General features: G+C 39.9%; 1 protein-coding gene across 2 annotated transcripts; it reads left to right on the plus strand.

The window, feature by feature from the left end:
- The first annotated feature begins 205 nt into the window (after positions 1–205).
- LOC146615309 (pseudouridylate synthase PUS7L-like) lies at positions 206–7,475 on the plus strand. 2 transcript variants are annotated; one of them, XM_085376204.1, is made up of 10 exons: positions 206–257; positions 799–1,620; positions 1,985–2,144; positions 2,305–2,524; positions 4,672–4,770; positions 4,907–4,988; positions 5,332–5,497; positions 5,910–6,036; positions 6,998–7,051; positions 7,152–7,475. In XM_085376204.1, the coding sequence occupies exons 2-10, from the start codon at positions 831–833 to the stop codon at positions 7,470–7,472; spliced, it is 2,019 nt and encodes a 672-aa protein (XP_085232330.1). In that variant the 5' UTR covers positions 206–257; positions 799–830; the 3' UTR covers positions 7,473–7,475. The 2 variants fall into 2 exon arrangements, with proteins under 2 accessions (XP_085232330.1, XP_085232329.1); XM_085376203.1 differs by lacking the exon at positions 206–257 and having other exon boundaries at positions 729–1,620.
- Positions 7,476–18,859: the final 11,384 nt, after the last annotated feature.

The following is an 18,859-nucleotide window of genomic DNA, read 5'->3' on the forward strand; positions in this document are numbered from 1 at the left end:
AAATGTAGGTTGCACTTATAAATAAACATTTTTGTGTATGTTGTTCATTCATGTCTCTAAGGTTTCAAATATGGCCCAGAGGTCAGAACCATCTGCCCATAACCCTCCTACTAGAGGGTCCACATCTGGGTTCTGCGTTGCCCTTACCTGCCTGTCTCTTTAAGAAAAGTCATATGATGGTCACATGACCCGGAAGAATACCGAAGTCATTCAGCGTGGTTGTGTTTACAGGCGTGTTGTTTACTTGGCGCCTGCAGGTTTGTGCTGTAAATAAACCGTTAATTTACGATAATTAATCCTTTAGACGTTTATATTATCATTCAAAGAATAGTAACGTAACCTGCTTTCTTTTGTATAGCAGCCACAGCTCTCTGCTATCAATGTCGAGGTAGGTTTATGTGAAGGTTTTAGGTTTACTCGAAATAGACGGATTGCTTTGCTCTCAGTAAAAGAACTTACACGGAAATAAATCACCGATAGAATTCTAACATTATTTTAATGGTGTGCGGCGACACTAGCAGGCTTAAAATCCGACTCAAATCTCGTTTGTCATGTATTAGCATCTCTTCGTATTTCGCACAGGTGTGTTACAGATGTTTTAAAAATCTCAAGTAAGCAAAAAAAACATTACTGCCGTACGTTTTTAACGTTTCCCGATTTGCATGTATCCTCTCATTTTGAAATTGCCCTCATTTTCATTGACTTTTGCTTTATAACAATGACACGGTATGACATGTGTCTTCAGTTACATTGAAGCAGGTTTTGATAACGTTTTATTTCTGCCTCTTTTACCCTCAGGAGTAAGTAAAAACATTTTAGATATATTGATCATGAAGCAGGTTAGTGAGGCTGTGAATGTCCCTGCATGCTTCATATCAAACCATGAAGGCTTTCTTGGAAGCATCAAAAACTTCATTGAGGATTTTGTGGTGACTGAAATAGATATCTATGGACAGCATGTTAACACAGCAGCAGCCACACAGACACCGGGCTGTGCCTCTTCAGTTGGAAATGACAGAACCAATGCAGAATATAAAGAGGACAGTCATTCTTCAGCCTCACAGGATGTTGATGTCCCTCTGGATTGGGGGGTACACGACCCACTCCCTAGTCTAGGGAGTTTAGATTTAGGTGTGATTTTAGGTCAGTCGGTCAGTGAGGAGCTCGAGCAGTTTGTGTTAACTCTCAGAGATAAAAATCCACCTGAGCTGGAGCTCTCCCTTGGTTCCTTTGCTGACAAACACCAGAGAGCCAGTGTCCACCGAGCTGTCAGACACCGCTTCCCTTTTCTCATGACTGTCACCATTCAGCCTGAGATCAGGGTGAGGGAGGACCCAGACTACAGAGAGCTCTCCCAGCTTGTTAAGGAGGATGAGGCTGAGGACTTTTTCAGATTTATAGATGCCAAAGTGAGAGGTTCGTCCTATACGTTTGGACCTGATGACAATAAGGAGCACAGGACGGCAGTCCATCACTTCCTGAATCGAAGGTTCGGGAAACTGGTGGAGACTAAAAGCTTCAATGACCAGGGGAGGACATCGATCTCAGTTAGGCTGAGGGAGCGAGGGAGGCCAAAGAAGCGAACAGCAGAGGAACGTAAAGATGATGAAGTTTACACTGGTAAGGCATAGCATTGCATGTTATTGATCATTTATAAAATGTAAACAACAGGAGAAAACTCCAAGGTTAATGCTTTAGATCAAATTACCTACTTTAAGTAAACAAATAAATAATATAGAAAAAACTGAAGAAGAATGAAGAATTTTAAATATAAATAAAATAATTATGGCAGCTTTATTTCACAGTAATTGTGATTTGAATCGGTCAAAGCAGGAGAAAAAGACCAGAAAACTCTTAGTGAGAAGGGCAGGATGACACAGGTTAAGAAAATGAAAATCAAAGATGGTTTAAAAAAATCAGATTTCCCATAGGGAACGTTTTCAAATGTGATAAAAATATAGATGTTTTTTGCGTGTTTTTCCAGCGTTCACTCTGTGTAAGGAAAACCTTGAGACTCTGGAGGCCATCAGCTACATGGCAGCAGCTCTCGGGGTCCTGCCATCTGATTTCACCTATGCTGGGATCAAGGATAAGAGAGCAATCACCTACCAGTCCATGGTGGTAAAGAAGGTCTCACCTCAACGGTACTGCTGTGTTTCTTTCATGCATTTTGAGTATATATTTATATATTTTTTTTTTTTCTTTTTCTTATTTACAAATCATGGGATAAAAGCACCAAAAGTTGTGTTATGTTAGAGTTCTTCTTGAAATACTATTTATATATTTTGCATTTTGTGTGACTAGGTTGAAAGAGAAGAATGCAGAGTTTCAGAACAGAGGGATCCGCGTGTTTCAGGTGCGTTCTGTCAGCGAGCCTCTCCGGCTTGGACGACTGCAGGGGAATCACTTCGACCTGGTTGTCCGGGACCTGAGACCACACGGTGCCGGTGACACGCACTCCTCTGGCGGAGACGTGCACACACGGCTGGCAGCACTGGTGAAAGAAGCAGTGGAGAATGTCAAGGTATATTTTGAGTTTTAGGTTTTCTGCAATCCTGTGGTAAAAGCATATGCCAGGAACCAGGCTTTCTTTAATGTTTTATTAAAAAACTTTTTTTTATTGGATATTGACAAACTTAAAAAGGCACCTAACTTAAATAGTGAACCAGTGTTGTGTCTGCACTTGCACAGCTTGGCATAGAATACATTTTGAATTGTATACAAAAACTCTTCATTTGTTAAAGTTTATTTATTTGATTCTAATAATGCAAAGATATCACAGTTTGACCAACAAGGTGATTCTCAAAGAGCTATTAGCTAAAAACCTGGTATACCTCAGTGTAGTCTAGAGCAGGGCGATATGGCCAAAAATATTTATCACGATATATATTTGAAAATTTGCGATAACGATATAACTGACGATATAATTGATGCGAGACAAAATACAACTCCACAACATTACTAGCGCAAAAAGACAACCTTCCATTTATTTTCACGTAAACAAGAAGCTGGTTTTTATGTACATTAAAGCTTTATAAAAATGTAACAGTGCAAATGCAAATTCCTTGCTGAAAGTTTAACCCAAAGGCATTTCCAGTAGAAATGGGCTGACATATCCTGAGCATAACCATGTATAATATCCACTGAAGTTAAAAAGAGGTGCTTTGCAACATTAAACTGCAGTGTACAGTACGCATTTTTCGGACCATAAGGTACACGGGATTATAAGGCACATTAAGCGAAACAAAGCAGTCAGATAAATCAAACTTTATTAAACTCATTCTTCTTGCTTCCTCCACTTCTGTACCATTGATTCATTAATGTTGAATTCTCTGGCAGCTGAGCTATTCCCATGTTGTTGCAGTATATTAATGACTAACCTCGTATTGTGGATGGATTATCTCAGTTGTTCTCCTGACTGAAGTTTGGTCCGTTTACAGCATCCTGCCATGCGATTGCATTTGTCTCTAACCATGAGGAACCTTCACGTTAACTTTTATAAGTGGAAAAGTGTTAGTGTTCGTCCTCCAGCTTCACTGTTTATGTTATGCTAACATAGCTGTGTCGCTAGCGATCACGTAGCACATCATTATATATCAGCTAGCCCAACTTCAGTAACCCTAAAAACGTCACTGCTGTTTAGTTTCCTGTCTTCATTTATGTTGGAAGTGATAGCAGAGCTGTACGTTTGAATTTTTTCAGAAATCTCTCAGTCAGAACATGCTATATCATGCTTAGGTAACTAGCGAAACTAGCGAGCTAACTTCCGCTAGCTTCCTGCTAACTTCCAACTCCGTTAAATGTAATAACTTTTGTTTTCATGGATGCCTGGAAGTTAAACTTTATAGTTACACTTGGTAAAGCAGCAATGCTGATCGTTTTATTAAAGATCAAAGAATTTAGACAGTTTTCAACTCTCAGTGATGCTGCAGGGTTGTTTGACCTGAAGTCAAATATACGGAGTTTGGGACCCAGATTACTCCCAGATTTAAGAGCATCTTAGTCCGACAAATACGACAATAACAACGGCCACTTGCATGTTCTGCAAAAAAATGTGCTTTGTTGTGTATCTGATGGACAAACACCAAACCAGTTCCACATCACGGAAGTTGCACCATTTTTACAAACCAACAATCGGCCATGTGCGTATGAAAACAAAGGCACTGCGCATGCGCGTTTTACTCCCATTCTATCGCGATATTTCATTTTCCTATCGTTGCCTAACATTATACCGGTATTACCGTGAACGGTATAATATGGCCCAGCCCTAGTGTAGTCCTCCAAAATCTGAGGAAAGTGAACAAATAGAGGAAAAAAGAAGAAGTGGTAATCCTAAAAAAAACCTCACTGCAGCAGAAAAACAGAATCTGAACGTCATGTCCTTTAAAAATAGGAGGGGGAAAAATCTGGCAAAGGCCTGACACAGTAGCTGAGAGATTCATCTGGCCCTTCATCTGCTATTCACTGAAGCCTCATCAGAAAAGGTCTCAGTGGAAGGGTGGCTGTCAAGAAGCCACAGCTGAAATTAGTCCTCGACTAATCATGTCTTTCCTGATAGAGTTTTAAAATATGTCTGCTCATTAGCAAGTGGTTTTGTTGGTCCAGAATGTCTGCTTCATACAAGCTACATGGCCACCACCACACATTGACCTCTGATGTTTTTCACTGTAGGCCAGAGGGTTTGTCAACTACTATGGACCACAGAGGTTTGGGAGTGGACAGAGCGTTCAGTCTGATCGAGTAGGACTAGCTCTACTGAAAGAGGATATGGTGAGCGTTTGAGACATTCGCTATGTATTCAAGATGATAATACTGTTGGTTACAGTCATATAAAGCTAATCCACGACCGGCATTGCTCAGTGAAAACAGCACATTGTTGAGTTACTGTATGTAATGTGTGTGTCAGGTGAGTGCTGTACGTCTCTTCTTCACTCCAGAGGAAGGCGATGATCCTCAGAGTCATGCAAAGAGACACTTCCTCCAAACAGGTTTGTTTTAGTTTTATGGGAGCTTTTTCTTCCTTCAGAAATTTCTAAAATGAGAACTATTCTTTGCTGAATCTGAGGTTTTTTTGCAGAACAGTGTGATGATCTGTTCCTCTATTTATTTTTGAAAGTTGGCTGAAATTCATCATCCATGTTTGGCTAAAACCTTATGATTCTGTAATGTCAGCGTCTGCTGTTCTAGTGAATTCATGACACATTTCATAAACCAAGTTTTGGTTTATGAAATGTGACTAAATTAACGTCATGCAAATGCTTTTTTTAGAATTTGCAATTTCAATATGTTTTGTCGTTTTATTTTTCTGTCTTTCACCCCTCTCCACTCCAGATAACGCTAAGGAGTCCTTAGCTTTGATGCCGTTGTCCAAGCCCAGGGAGCGGTTGATGCTGCGGGCCCTGAACCGCTATGGTACAGGTCCTGATGGATGTGACCAAGCCTGGCTCAGCCTGCCACACAGCATGAGGATTTTCTACCCTCACGCTTACTGTAGCAGGTCAGCTGCAAGGAGAATCTACCCATCCATCCATTATCTTAACTGCTTCTCCTGTTCAGGGTTGCGGGGGAGTTGAAGCCTGTCTCATCTGTCATAGGGCACAAGGCGGGGCACGTCTTTGACTATTTTTTATGATATTAAATAAAAATCTTTGAAAGTAACACATAAACAGGTTTGACAGATAGCGATATGTAAAAAAAAAAAAAGTCGTGCATTTATTAAAGCTGGTTTCCATTATAGGTGAGGGAGATAAATTGGCCTTAGGTGTAGCCCAAATAAGTGGTTTCTTTTATTTATTAGGAAATTAAAATAAATGTTATATAAAAGCCAAACAGTATTTTTAATAACACGCCATCCCAGTGCTTTAGATCTTTAATTTGAAAAATTATGTCGATGTTCTTGTGGTTGTCAGAGTTTGGAACGAGGCGGCGGCACACAGGCTAACTACAATGGGTCATAGTGTCCGAAGAGGTGACCTGGTGTGGTTACGACAAGGTCAAAACAAAATGGAAGATGCTAGAGAAACCAGCATGGCTCAGGTAAGAAGGCAGATAAAACAGGAAAAGGAGATCTTTTAAAAGTGATAACTGATTAAAAAGATAGCTCAGGAGTAATTAGGATAGCTTTGTGTTATAATCAGAGCAAACACTTTTCCAGGCTTTGTGACTTGGTTGCATCTGTGACAAACATTATCACAGAAGTACAGGAACCAGCTTGTTGACTTCATCGTGGACCTAAATGCTAGAATTGTAGTTCCCGCGTTCGTTTTCACACATTTACCAGATCCTTGAATTTTTCTATCTTAAACTTGGTACAGTCATGTGTGCTGCGTCCTGCATGCTACCCAGGCAGTGCCCACCGCTTAAACCACACAGTATTTCCAGTACAAGCACATCTAAAGCTGAGTGTTTCCTCCTGTGTGTTCACATGTTCATGCAAGCATGAGCTTAAGTTTTGTCTTATTTTTCAAAGTAAAGTTTGCACAGGCCAAACACCAAAGGAGGGGATAAAGGAGGAGTGGCATTTAAGAATCCAAGCTGGAGAAATGAAAGCATAATCTTGGCCTGAAACTGCAAAGCTGGGGTTAGAATGGGGGGTGAGAACAACACGAAGTATATCAGCAAACAGTGCGTTAAAATTTTTTTATCAATTAATTATTTATTGTTTCTATTTGTTTCCTTTTAGTGAGGTAAACTACCCTTTTTAGTGTGCATGAAAGGACAGAATAGAGGTGAAAACTGTGGTTACTTCCTTTTTTTTCTGCTTGTTGAGGCTGTGATTTACAACAGTAACTTTGTTATGGTTTCACTTACTGTACTTTTGTTGCTGCTGCAGTCCAGAAATACCTCCTGGTAATTTCAACAGTAAATAGGATTATTTAGTGACACATTTTTTTGTGCTCTTTTGGTCACAGGACACATTTTCGATGTGAGGACACGTTGTTACTTTTTTCAAACACCTTGTCAGTGCCACTAACTTTGTGTTTGTGCTTTCTTCTAGATCCATGTGGTGACAGATAAAGAGGAGCAAGATGGTATCTATAAACTAGAACAAGTAGGGAGTGTTTGGAGCTATTTGTGTCTCTGCCAAATGCTGTTTTTTGTACACTACAGTAACACTGCAGTTGCTACTTGTTATATTATTGTTCTGCCAGGTTGTGTTACCGATGCCAGGAAACACTGTGAAGTATCCAGAAAATGCCATGGGAACTTGGTACCGAGAGAGACTGGTCAGAGATGGACTGGAAGATTGCCGCTTCAGAGTCAGCAGCCTCAAACTGAACCTGCCTGGCTGCTACCGCCCCCTGCTGGCAGTGCCGCACAACCTCAGGTATCAGCTGCAGAGAGCAGCCAGCAGAGAGGGTGGAAGAACGATGGCAGGTTCGGAGTCGCTCACTCTCACGTTAAACTTCGACTTGGACTCCTCGTGCTATGCTACCATCTGCCTCAGAGAGATCATGAAGTGTGACCCCTGAAGGTTAAAGGAGGACATAGCTGTTGTATTTGTTTGAAGGAGAAGAAAACAGCTTTTCTACAATACTTTGTACTTTCATTGACCGTTATTATGTTACTAGTAGTCTTTTAGTTTGTTGTTGAAGACCGTAAGTATAAAGAAAAATCATATTGTGCACTTCAAAAAGCATAATGAAAGGAGGCCACTGCCAAATGTGAACAAATGTCTATGTAAAAGAATTCATGCAGTATGTTTCTCGTGCCATAAATAAATCCTGTAAAACAACAAAGTTTCTGATTTTTTAAAAAAAAAATTTCTGTATTTTCATTCAGAATGTTTAAGTTTGAAATCTTAAAAACACAATTTGAGTGGGTTCAACTCCACACTCTCCATCTTAAAGATAATAAAGCATTGACCTAAAATTTCAGAAATTAACTGCAATCTTAACTAAGTCCACTTAAAATGTGCATGTGATTTTTTTTTTTTTTTAAAAAGAGAGACCAATAACCTTTGACCTTCACAAAGGCTTTGTTCACACTGCAGGTGAAGGCGCATCAAATCCAACTTTTTTGACCTTATGCGACCCATATCCGATCATGGTATGACAGTATGAACAGCACAAATCCGATATTTTCAAATCCGATCTGGGTCACTTTCGTATGTGGTACTGAATCCGATACGTATCTGATGTTTTAGAAAGCGACTGCGGTTTGAACGGTCATGTCGCATTAAATCCGTCTTTTACGTCACTGACACAAGACAGACGGCAATTAGCGCTGGAGAAGGGCACAAGAAGACATCGTGAACGCTTCCTGGCCATCCAGTGAAACTGTTGGGAAGACAACGTTGGAGAAACATGAACATTTTATTTGTACTGTATAATCTGCAGGTTCTGACAGAAATCTGCAACTATCCTTTGAAGCACCGCTCCACTCTAAAACAGCAATAAGGATAATTATTAGGCCATATGTAAATAACAATATAACTTAAAGAAACATTGGGAAACGTAAAGTCCGAAACAAGTCTGTAGATTAAGGGCCATCAGTCAAACAATACGTTTGGTCTGGGTCTAAACAGAGCACGTTGTGTGTGATGTCTTCTTTTGCGCATGCGGGCCGCTTTGAGAGTTCACACTAGAGCGGATTTGATCAAAAAATTGGAATTGAGCATTAAGATCTGCAGTTTGAACGTAGCCAGAGAGGTTCCAGAGCCTCTGTTGTGCTGTTGGGAGCATTTTGCTGGCATGATTGGAGTCTGCTTTTTCCCTTCTCCCCAGTTGTCGTTTTAAAGTTGTTTTGCAGGTGGACTCCATCTCCCTGTTCTCTTCTTATCCCGGCTTATGTAGCATTTAGATTACACAACTGCCATTCTGATTGCTCAGCAAGGTATATCAATATGTGCTATCACAAGAATATTTAAAGTGTCTCCCAGCATAGTCTCCAACATTGAGTGAGGAGAGCAGGACAGGGTCATTGAAAAGCATTAACCCACTGCCAGAGCCCTGAAAATGACCTCCAGTGTACCTGTCAGAAACGGACTCCAATAGTATGAGGTGAGGTGGCAACATCTGGCAGAGTTACCTGTGCTCACAGCTCAGCACCATACAGATCAACTGACTTTCACCAAAGAACACTGGGACTGGCCGGTCTGCCACTGATGCCCTATTCTCTTCACAGATAAGATCAAGTTCACACTGAGCGCATGTAACAGTCCTGAAAGAGTCTGGAGACATTGTGGTAAATGTTTTGCTGATTGCAAGATCATCCAGCATGACCAGTTAGGCAATGGGTCACTGATGGTCTGGTGAAGAATATTAGAGCAACACGCAGATCTCCACATCCATGTTAGACCTTATGCTAGTGACATGGGGTTGGCAATACTCTGCACCAGAAAGAGACGCTCATGGATAACTGATGTATTGATGCTAATGAACCACCGTCACATTTGGTAAACCTGAATCCAGCTGAGGCAAATTGGGCCACAGATGCTTACGGATGCACTCATCCAGGTCTGAAAGGAGATTCCCCAGGACACCATCCACTGTCTCATCAGAGGCATGCCTAAACATGATCTCACGCTGCCAATAGTGACAAGCACACTAGCAATAAGCAAGAGTAGAGGAAGGATAAGGAACGAGCACTGATCTGTGGCCACCACCTGTGAAACCATTTCCTTTCTGGGGCTTATCTTGTTGCTTCTCCACCTGTTATCACTTTAATGAAATGGATTTGCAAATGTTTATGCTTCCTAACTAGAAAGATTTAAATTTAACAGACTTTATGTTATGTCACTGTGATTATCAAGCGTTACCTTATTTCTTATTTATTTTTTAAAGAAGTGCAAATAAATAAATCTTTCATGGGGGTTTGAAATGTATTCTTCCAAATTATCTAGATGCTTTAAAAAATTGATTAAATCACAGTAAGTGATATCCTCTCCTAGACTAGTCTTGATGGGCAGCTGGGGCTCAGGAGGCTCAGGGGGTTTTATACCAGTCAAAAGATTTATGGTTCAATCTCCAGCTCCTACCCAAGCATGTCCATGCCCAAGCATCCTTGGTGATGAATGCTGATAGATTCATCATAATGTGAGTGTGTGAATGTTATATAATGTGCTTAGGCATAGAATAAAAAGCACTGAGCGCGTAGTTGGGTGAATCAGACTTGCACTAAAAAGCACTTTGACCACTCAGTTAAAAAGTGCTCTATTAATACCAGTGCTTTTAGATCGTTCTCTTATTTATAGACTGACAAGGCAACGTGTTGAAATAATGCAGCTATCCATTTTTTCACCATTGGATTTAATCTGCATATGGCTTGTTTCCTATTAAGATACTCATATTTCCATTTGGAACACTGGCATGGATTTATTACACTGTCAAACAGATACCACCAGATGGCGAAAACACACCATATTAGTCAAGCAAACGTCACAGGTACTCCTAGCGGTGTAGTGTCACACAGTAAAGTGGTTTAAACTATTTTGTAGAGTATGGACTCCTTAAGTGTTCACCAGTTTACTATTTTCCAAACTGGTATTATGCTCATCATCTTATCTGACAGAACAGCAGCTGCCCCACATAGCTGAAAGGTTAATGATAATGTTTAGGATTTCAGTGCACTCCTTTTCTGTGACTGAATCCAGCCCTCCAGTTCACATGATCCCCTCTCGTTTAAACATAGAGCGGTGGACCAGTGAGAGAGCCATTTTAAGAACCAATAAAAAGCATAATGAAGGATAAAACTCGGGTGTAATTACGTTGCTAAGGGGCAGCTTTCGATCTGGATTAAAACGGAGCCAGCTTTGCCTCATGTGACTAATTTATGGAATTTTGATGAGAATGTTTACAGACACCAGCATATGAAACCAATCTCATGAATAACTCATGCTGGTCATACCTCTAAGCTATTCTTAATAGCTATCACTGTAAGTAATACGAAAAGCGACTGCTTGCATGGGTGTTGTTGTTAAAGGTGGGTTCTGACATGCAGGCTGTCATCAAACCACTGCACTCCTTGATAAAATATCTGCCTGTAAGCTAAACTGTCTGGTAAAGAAATACATCAGCACTAATGAGTTTCTTCACTTGTTGAAGATTTTTGTGGCAAACTTGCATGCTTGCACAGCGCACAGACTACATCCTACAGTACTGAACATTCTGTTAAATGCCACAGGTGTACTCTGGATATCAAATGTTTTTAGGTCACTGTTATATATTGATATTTTGTCATTTTTAGTCTTAAACCAAGACTCTTAAACAAAGAGTCTTATCAGTGGCTAAACCTTAAGATCTACCCATCCAATCCATCTTCCACCAATCAAAATCCAAAGAGCAAAACTACTAAACTAATGATATAAGCTTAAACGTTTAATTTTCCATTGATCCAACAAGGTGCCGGAAACATTCCTCAGAGATTTTGCTCCACATTGACACAAACAGTTGTGGAAGATTTGTGGGCTACGCATCCATTATGGGAATCTCCCATTCCACCACATCCCATAGGTGTTCTCTTGGATTGAGATCTGGGAGACCTTAGAGGTCATTTGACTCCAATGAACTCACTGTCATGTTTAAAGCGCCAATCTGAGATGAGCTTTGCTATCCTGCTAGAAGCAACCATTAGAAGATACACTGTGGTCATAAAGAGGTGGACATGTTCTTGTCTGACCCAACCATCCTAATGTGGCAGCAGAAATTAAGATTCATCTGATTGTTTTTCCAGTTTTCTACTGTTCAATTCAACTGTAGCCTTAGTTTCTTGTTTGTAGATACCAGGAGTGGCACCCGGTGTGGTCTGCTGCTGTAGCCTATCTGCTCCAAGGTGTGACCTTACACTGTTCTGCATACCTTGGTTGTAATCGGTATGGAAGGTGTGGCCATTCTCCTCTGACCTCTGATATCAACCATTTTCACCCAGAGAACTGCAGCTCATTGGAAATTTTGCCTTTTTGAGACCATTTGCTGTAATCCTAGACACGGTTGTGTGGGAAAATCCCAGTAGATGACCAGTTTCTGAAATGCTTAGTCTGCCTGGCACCGACAAGCACACCGCAAAGTATTTAACATGTCTACATGCCTAAATCCACTGCTGTGTTGCTTTGATGTGATTGGCTAATTGCATATTTGCATTAGCATGCTGTCTTAATTTAAAATGAATATAATATTTTATTATACCAGAGATTTGGTTGCTTTTAATATTTTGAGCGTCAGAAGTATCATTGCTCACAGTAATAAACTGTTTTTACATTGAGTACTTTGAAATGTTTTGCTTTACACTAACATTTAGCTCACTTGCAGTTTAAAACCAGTGCCGAGTAGTATCACTCTACATTATAGGCAAAGAGTGACTGACACACGGGATGAGTGACTTCTCCTCACTCTCGGGCTAATTCGCAATCCAGCCGGCTGTGGAGAAATGTTGACCCACTTCAGCAGCAAAGATGACAAATTTACTGCACATCTCACTAGCTGAAAGGCCTGAGAATGACAAGGAAGTTATGAGAGACATTTAGCACTGATATGGTCTGACGTTTTCCCCCTCACAAAGAGAGATGGAGGAAAGGCTGTGAAAGACACCATCAAATGAGGAAGCACTGTATATCACTCTTAATTTTCCTAGTTTTTCATTACCTGGTGAAATTTGGTTGTTTCTTACTCAGTCGTCAATAATATATGTTTATGCCATTTCTGGTAGTGGTTTGGAGGCTCCTGTAGTTACTGAGGAGGAGGAAGCCTTATATGACAAAAGGAAGGAATGCTGGATGAACAATGGAAGAAGTAAGGAAAGCAAGCAGGCAAAATCACTTAGCAATCTAATGCAAAACAATGAAATGCTATATATGACTAATGGTGAAATTAAGGGCAATTTTTGAAGTGCACACTGCTGTTTCTGGTTTGACAAATACAAAACATGCCCACACACACTGATTGAACATATAAACACATTTGACCTCTCTAAACTGCCTGTCCCTCACTCAGTTGACTGACAGGTGGTGCACAGTGTAGTTAGACAGACACTGATATGCAGGTAGACCTGTGTTTGTTTTGATCTGCTCTGTCTCTGTGTCAGTCTCTGTTTCTGTCTGTGTGTGTGTTGTTGTTGTTTCTAAGTCCTGTCTACCGTGTTAATGCAGTAACCACTGCGGAGTATTCTCCAGACTGGAGGCTGATCATTGTCATGGGAGGTGGGATAAGGACGAGCAACGCTGCTATTGTTACCGTGTCAAAATATGTTTTGACTCTTCCTAATAAAAGAAAACATTCCCATCATTGCTGTGAACCTGCTCATACACTTACATTTAAGGTATTTGTTTATTCAAATGATGCACTGAGTTCAGTGGCGCTTCTTGGATTGGATTCTAGTCATTTTGCGGGAAATGAAACTAACACGAAGGAAGCTGTTGTCAAAACAAAGACCTTTAAAAAGTGGTTTAAAAATTTGGTATGTGGGCCAATCTTTTCTTTTTGACGCTGTTATTTAAGATGTAGTTTTAAAAAGCATCTTCTGTTATTGGCAAAAAAGTTGTGTATTACTGATTTAAGCCATGCCTGACTCTGCTTGCAGCTGCTTGCCCTATAGCAGCAAAACTATTCAACATAGTTGACCAAGGTTTTTTTCCTCTTTAGTTTTTGAATTTTCATTTATCGTCTGTTATAAATGTTCATACTGATATATTGGCAAATAGCTAATATTGGCCATTATACCAGCCCTGCCATAGTATCAGTAACTTAAGAGCTGACATAGAAGTATCAAAAAGCGAATGCTTGTTATCCTTCTGGTACGTTTTTGGACACTTCCTGCAAAAAAACCCCCAAAATTCAGATTGTGATTGACACAGTGTCATTAAAAGAGAATGTTTTCAGATTATTTGGTTTAGGGTTTTTCCTCCAAATATATTTCTTGGACTGGTACACGAGCTAACAGGGCATGTTTCCTTTCTTTTAATTTTAAAAAACGCACATGGCCATGCCCTTTTATTATGCTACCATGCCATTCAACAGTAACACCACACAACCTCTTTGCTGCCCAGAGGCTGCCATGTCACCCATTTTAGTGTTCTCCAGTGTCCCACATGTGAGATGCCTCCATGTGGAAAATGAACTGACCCAGTAACTGCAGCTGTGGTATTGACAAGTGGAACGGAGGGGAATGAATGAGTGAAACAAGATTGATTATGGGATAAGTTAATGCTGCCGTGCTGCAGGAACGGTACTGGTAGCACATGTTAGATGTGCTACCACTTCATAGGACAAAACAATGATGATGAAAGGTGTAATGTCAGTCCACAATGCGTAGTGTGTTGTGTCTAAATGAGAATGGCGGTCTCAAAGTAGTGTATAAATTTCATATCATTCCTTTTTATTAAAATGATGTGATGCAGATGTGTAGAGCAGCACTGATGCCAGGTTTGAGTGCGGCTCAGGCAGCAGTGAAAAACAGCAAACCTGCTGTGCCAGTTAGAGTTTAAGGAAATCCCTTTTTTGTGTGGAAAAATTAATCTTATAACCATTAGACCAATTCCATTTCTAGCTGAAAAAAGCACAGCTCCAACATATCTCTTTTTTTTAAGATAAAATAAAAAGCTATAAAACATCTGGCTGCTAAAATATAAGAAGTGCCTGTTGCTAACTTTTGGATATGACCAGGTACCACGTCCAGCCAATGGAAAAAGTTAATTTCCTGCCCTGTTTGTGACCCAACTTTTTACACACTCCGGCACACCAGCGGGATTGTGGTAAACTGCCTCCACATGAGCCCTTAATGGGTTACTTGCTACAACCGGGAATTTTTCTCACATTGTAAAAGTTAAGATAAAAAAAAAAAAAACCTGTTAAACCTCTGCCCTACACTGTGGACTCTGTGCCAGAGCAGAAGACTCTCACTGACTGCAAGGCACAGAGAAACAGAGGAAAGCTCATTATTTTTAATGGTGTCTCTCCACTGGTTAAGAGAGAAAAAGAAAGAGGGCTCAATAGCTTGTTCCAGACTGCAGCACTGCAACCAGTGTTTAGCAGAAACATTAGGTCTACCTGAATATATATATAATTTCTCGTGCCTTAACATTACATATGAAGCTAAGAGATGACCAGATAAGTTGTTGTTTATGCAAGCTTTTAGTATGTTCTATAGTAATGTTTTTAAGTTTAGGGACCTTTATGGATTTACCAAAATGTGAGTAAAAACGAAATCAATACAAGTGTTTTTAGGACACCTTTTTTTAGGAAGTCAGAGTTAGGCGATGGTTAGCTTAGCTTAGCATATAGCTTGTTGGAAACGGTAGGAAGCCGCTAGCATCAATAGATATAGCTATAGGGAACTCACTCACTGATTTTGGAAGTCTCATTTTGAATAAGATCCCATGTTGTTTTTTAAGAAATCCAGATGTGAAGGGGGTAGCGCCTGGATGTGAAACAACTTGCTCACTGGATAACAACTTGTTTTCTATAAGTTGTTAGCGAATGACCATACCAGGTATCAGCCTCCTTGTTGAAACATAGTATGGCAAAGGTTTACAAAATCAATTTGATTTTGTATTCAATATGACCTAAACTGTCGGGATATTAAACCCGCTGACTTATATAGGACTGGAAGTCTTTTTGGAACCACAGCTATTGCTATTTAATGCAGGTTTAAGATACTTCCACATTTTCTTCATTTCTCTGATGTGGAAGCTACATTAGGGTGACCAACCGTCCTCTTTTCCCCGGACATGTCCACTTTTCACATTCTGTCCAGGGCATCCGGGGGGATTTTCGAGATGGATGAAAATGTCCGGGTTGCTTATAGGCCTACAGAGGAGCCATATGTGCAACATCATCCCCGAACTGCTGTGTTGTAACTGGTTGTTCCGCGCTCACAGATGGGACAGAGCATGGAGTGGTGCGCTGAAAAGATGAATGATTGTAAAAGAAAACAACTATTTTATACAGCTAAAAAGAGCAAAAAAATTCTAAAGGGAACATTTATTTATTTTTATTTTATTTTATTAGTATTTTCCTTAAATGTGTCAAATATATATTTTCTCATCTAAATGTCCACTGCGCTGTCAGCCAGGGGGCGGTAATGCGCCTTAACATTGGTTGCCAACCAAGAAGAAGAAGAAGCTGTGAGCCAGGAGGGAGGGGGTGAGTGAGTCCTGAGTGATTCGCTTACGCTACGATTCAGCACAGGAGGGAGGGGATGAGTAACTCAAATGTGCTGTTAGCATGTTAGCTGAGCGATGCTCCTGTGAACCGAGGAGCTATTGTCTTGATGTGAGCTTCTACTCAGGGGTTTTTCTTCCAGTTCAGAGCAGAAATGTTTTTGTTAAGAAACTGGCTGTTGTTTTTCCCCCCACAATTTTAATTATAAGCTAGATATATTTCTACTAATGGAATTAGATTGTTAACAGCAACAGGGATGAGTCAGTTGCGCTTGTGAATCATGATTCTCGAATCAGTAAAGTGATTCTCAAGTATTGAACGATTCGTTCACGAATTGAACATCACTACACCAAGACTGAAGCTATTGTCAATGGTGTGATAGTGCTACATTCAGTGGAAGTCACTCTTGAAGCTCTTAATGAAATCCAGAACTGTGGCATTTCTCAGACTTAAGTAACCATGGAACAGGGAAAATATTCCCAATCATACTTTGACTGGAAGAATGGTGGTGCGCAAACAAAATTAATTGAGGTTAGAAACGCCAAATGAGACAGCAGAAACTATTGCACAATACCTCACTGGTACCTCACTATAATTTTTCTTATACGGATGAGGCATTATTTCTGTAACATTATTTAATTCCAGTGGTTTTTAAGTTTTTTTTTTTGCACTTGTTGACTTGTAAAAGCCTATATGACATTTTCTATTTCACCATTCATTAACCGCACAAAGAAGGCATCTTTTAAATATGTTAAAATTTTCTTGAAACAAACAGTATTATTAAAATTCTTCATGACTGGGCCAAATGTCCTCTTTTTTTGGAAATCAAAATATGGTCACCCGAAGCTACATCAATGTTTTATACTCTCTGTTGTCTATATGCAGTATTATTTTTTCAGTTAACACATTACCCTTTACTATTTATTTAAATATTTAACAAATAATCTAATGTCAACAACTTTTGATCTTACCTGCATTTACATGCTCACATTTCTTAGAATTTATACATTATTTCTAACTACAGTTCTGGCAGCCTAACTATGGTAAGAAGACTTTAAGCATTAATGCATTCAGGGTACGAAATACTTGCGATAGGGTCAGGTAGACGCAGATTTTCGCCTTATGTCCACTTGATTCAATTGACTGGTTGTGTTCTGCACATGGATTTGCCACAAAACAACACTGGAATAAAGTTGGAGGTATTTTTTTAAACAGTTTGCACCACTGCATTTCTCAGGCTCTGTATTTCAGTCTTAATGCCAGGCTAGCAATGAGCGTATTTTAAAAAAAACAACTCTCTTTACAATGTTGAATATAGTTTTTACTTTTCTGTAAAATGTGTTGTATGTTGGAAATGTTTAAGGTGGTTTTCACTCTCTCTCTCTCTCTCACTCTCTCTCTCTCTCTCTCTCTCACACACACACACAGATCTTAAGAGTTACAGTGCTGAGGTTTCGCATCCTGTGTCCTTTCATTGCCATCAGCCTCACTCTTTTACATCAATCAGTTTCTCGGCGGTGTAACTGGTTTGGAGTCTGCCCGTAGTCCTGTAATTACCGACTAAATCCCAGCTGTATGTGTGTATTTGCAAAATGTGTGTGCTCACGGAGAGATAGGAATGAAAATAGCAGGCAGGCCACTTTGGAGCAGCTGCGCTGCTGCGTCTGTTGGGTTTAGTGCCCGAGGAAGAAAGTAAAAGAAAGTTGTCTTCACAGTGATTGATGGAGTAGCTTCCTGTCCTGATAGAGGTTATTGAAGACCTTGGAGGGACTGTCGTTGTTTTCCAATCCTCTTAAATATTCTGCTTCTTTCTGCCCTAAACCCCCTTCATCTTTTTTACTTCCTTACTGCTTCCCCCTCCTCTCTTTAAAGCTCCATGCTCCATTCCCTTAACTCTCCCCTTTGTTTTACAAAGGAATGACATACTGTTTACATATGACTTGCTGATATCGCCATATGCCAAATTATCTCCACAGTATCTCACATGTGGCCATGCTTGGACAATTAGATAATGTGTTGAGGAAAGTAAAAGCACTATTTATCAGAATCAGAATCAGAAAGGGTTTTATTGCCAAATGTTGAGCAGGTTTACAACATTAGGAAATTGCTGCGGTGCTTCAGTGCAAACATACTGTCATAAAAATATAAAAATAAGAATAAGAATTAAAAGTGCTAAGTGGATAGATATATACATGATATATACATGAGTGCAGGTGGTGATCAGTGCCAAACATGGAATGATGCAGTGAACACAGCGTATCACAGACGTAAGCTTACAAGCACATTATACCCTGCTAAAATTGGATATGGCACATATTTCATGCTGTTATTCTCTGTCTACACAATCAGTCGAGCCTGTAGAAAATATATCTTGCTAGTGTTTAGCTAGTCCCACTCTATTCATTCCAGCTTTACTCTCACTTGTTATCTTTGTTTATCATCATACTTACTTTCCTTCAGCTTCACGTCTTCACTACAATGTAACAACTCATGAAGGAATGTTTTGAAAATCGAAACTCTGGTCAGCAAGGTAAACCAGAAGCTAGGGCAAGGCTAGAATTAGCTTAGCTTAGCATAAGCACAGAGTGACTAAGCTTCATTCATGTATCTCATTTGTTTAATTTGACTGCAAATAAATGTTCAAGAAGAGCATTAAGACTTATGAGAAAGGGTTTACGAAGACATGCATTTCATTGACATGAAAAGTCGTGTCCTGACATGAGTTAAAGTGTGTGCAATAAGATATCATTTATATTTGCTGAGAT

Source organism: Diplotaxodon limnothrissa, linkage group LG17 (genome assembly GCF_057381915.1).
Source record: "Diplotaxodon limnothrissa isolate DT_005_m linkage group LG17, D_limnothrissa_male_GT1.1, whole genome shotgun sequence".
Taxonomy (NCBI): domain Eukaryota; kingdom Metazoa; phylum Chordata; class Actinopteri; order Cichliformes; family Cichlidae; genus Diplotaxodon; species Diplotaxodon limnothrissa.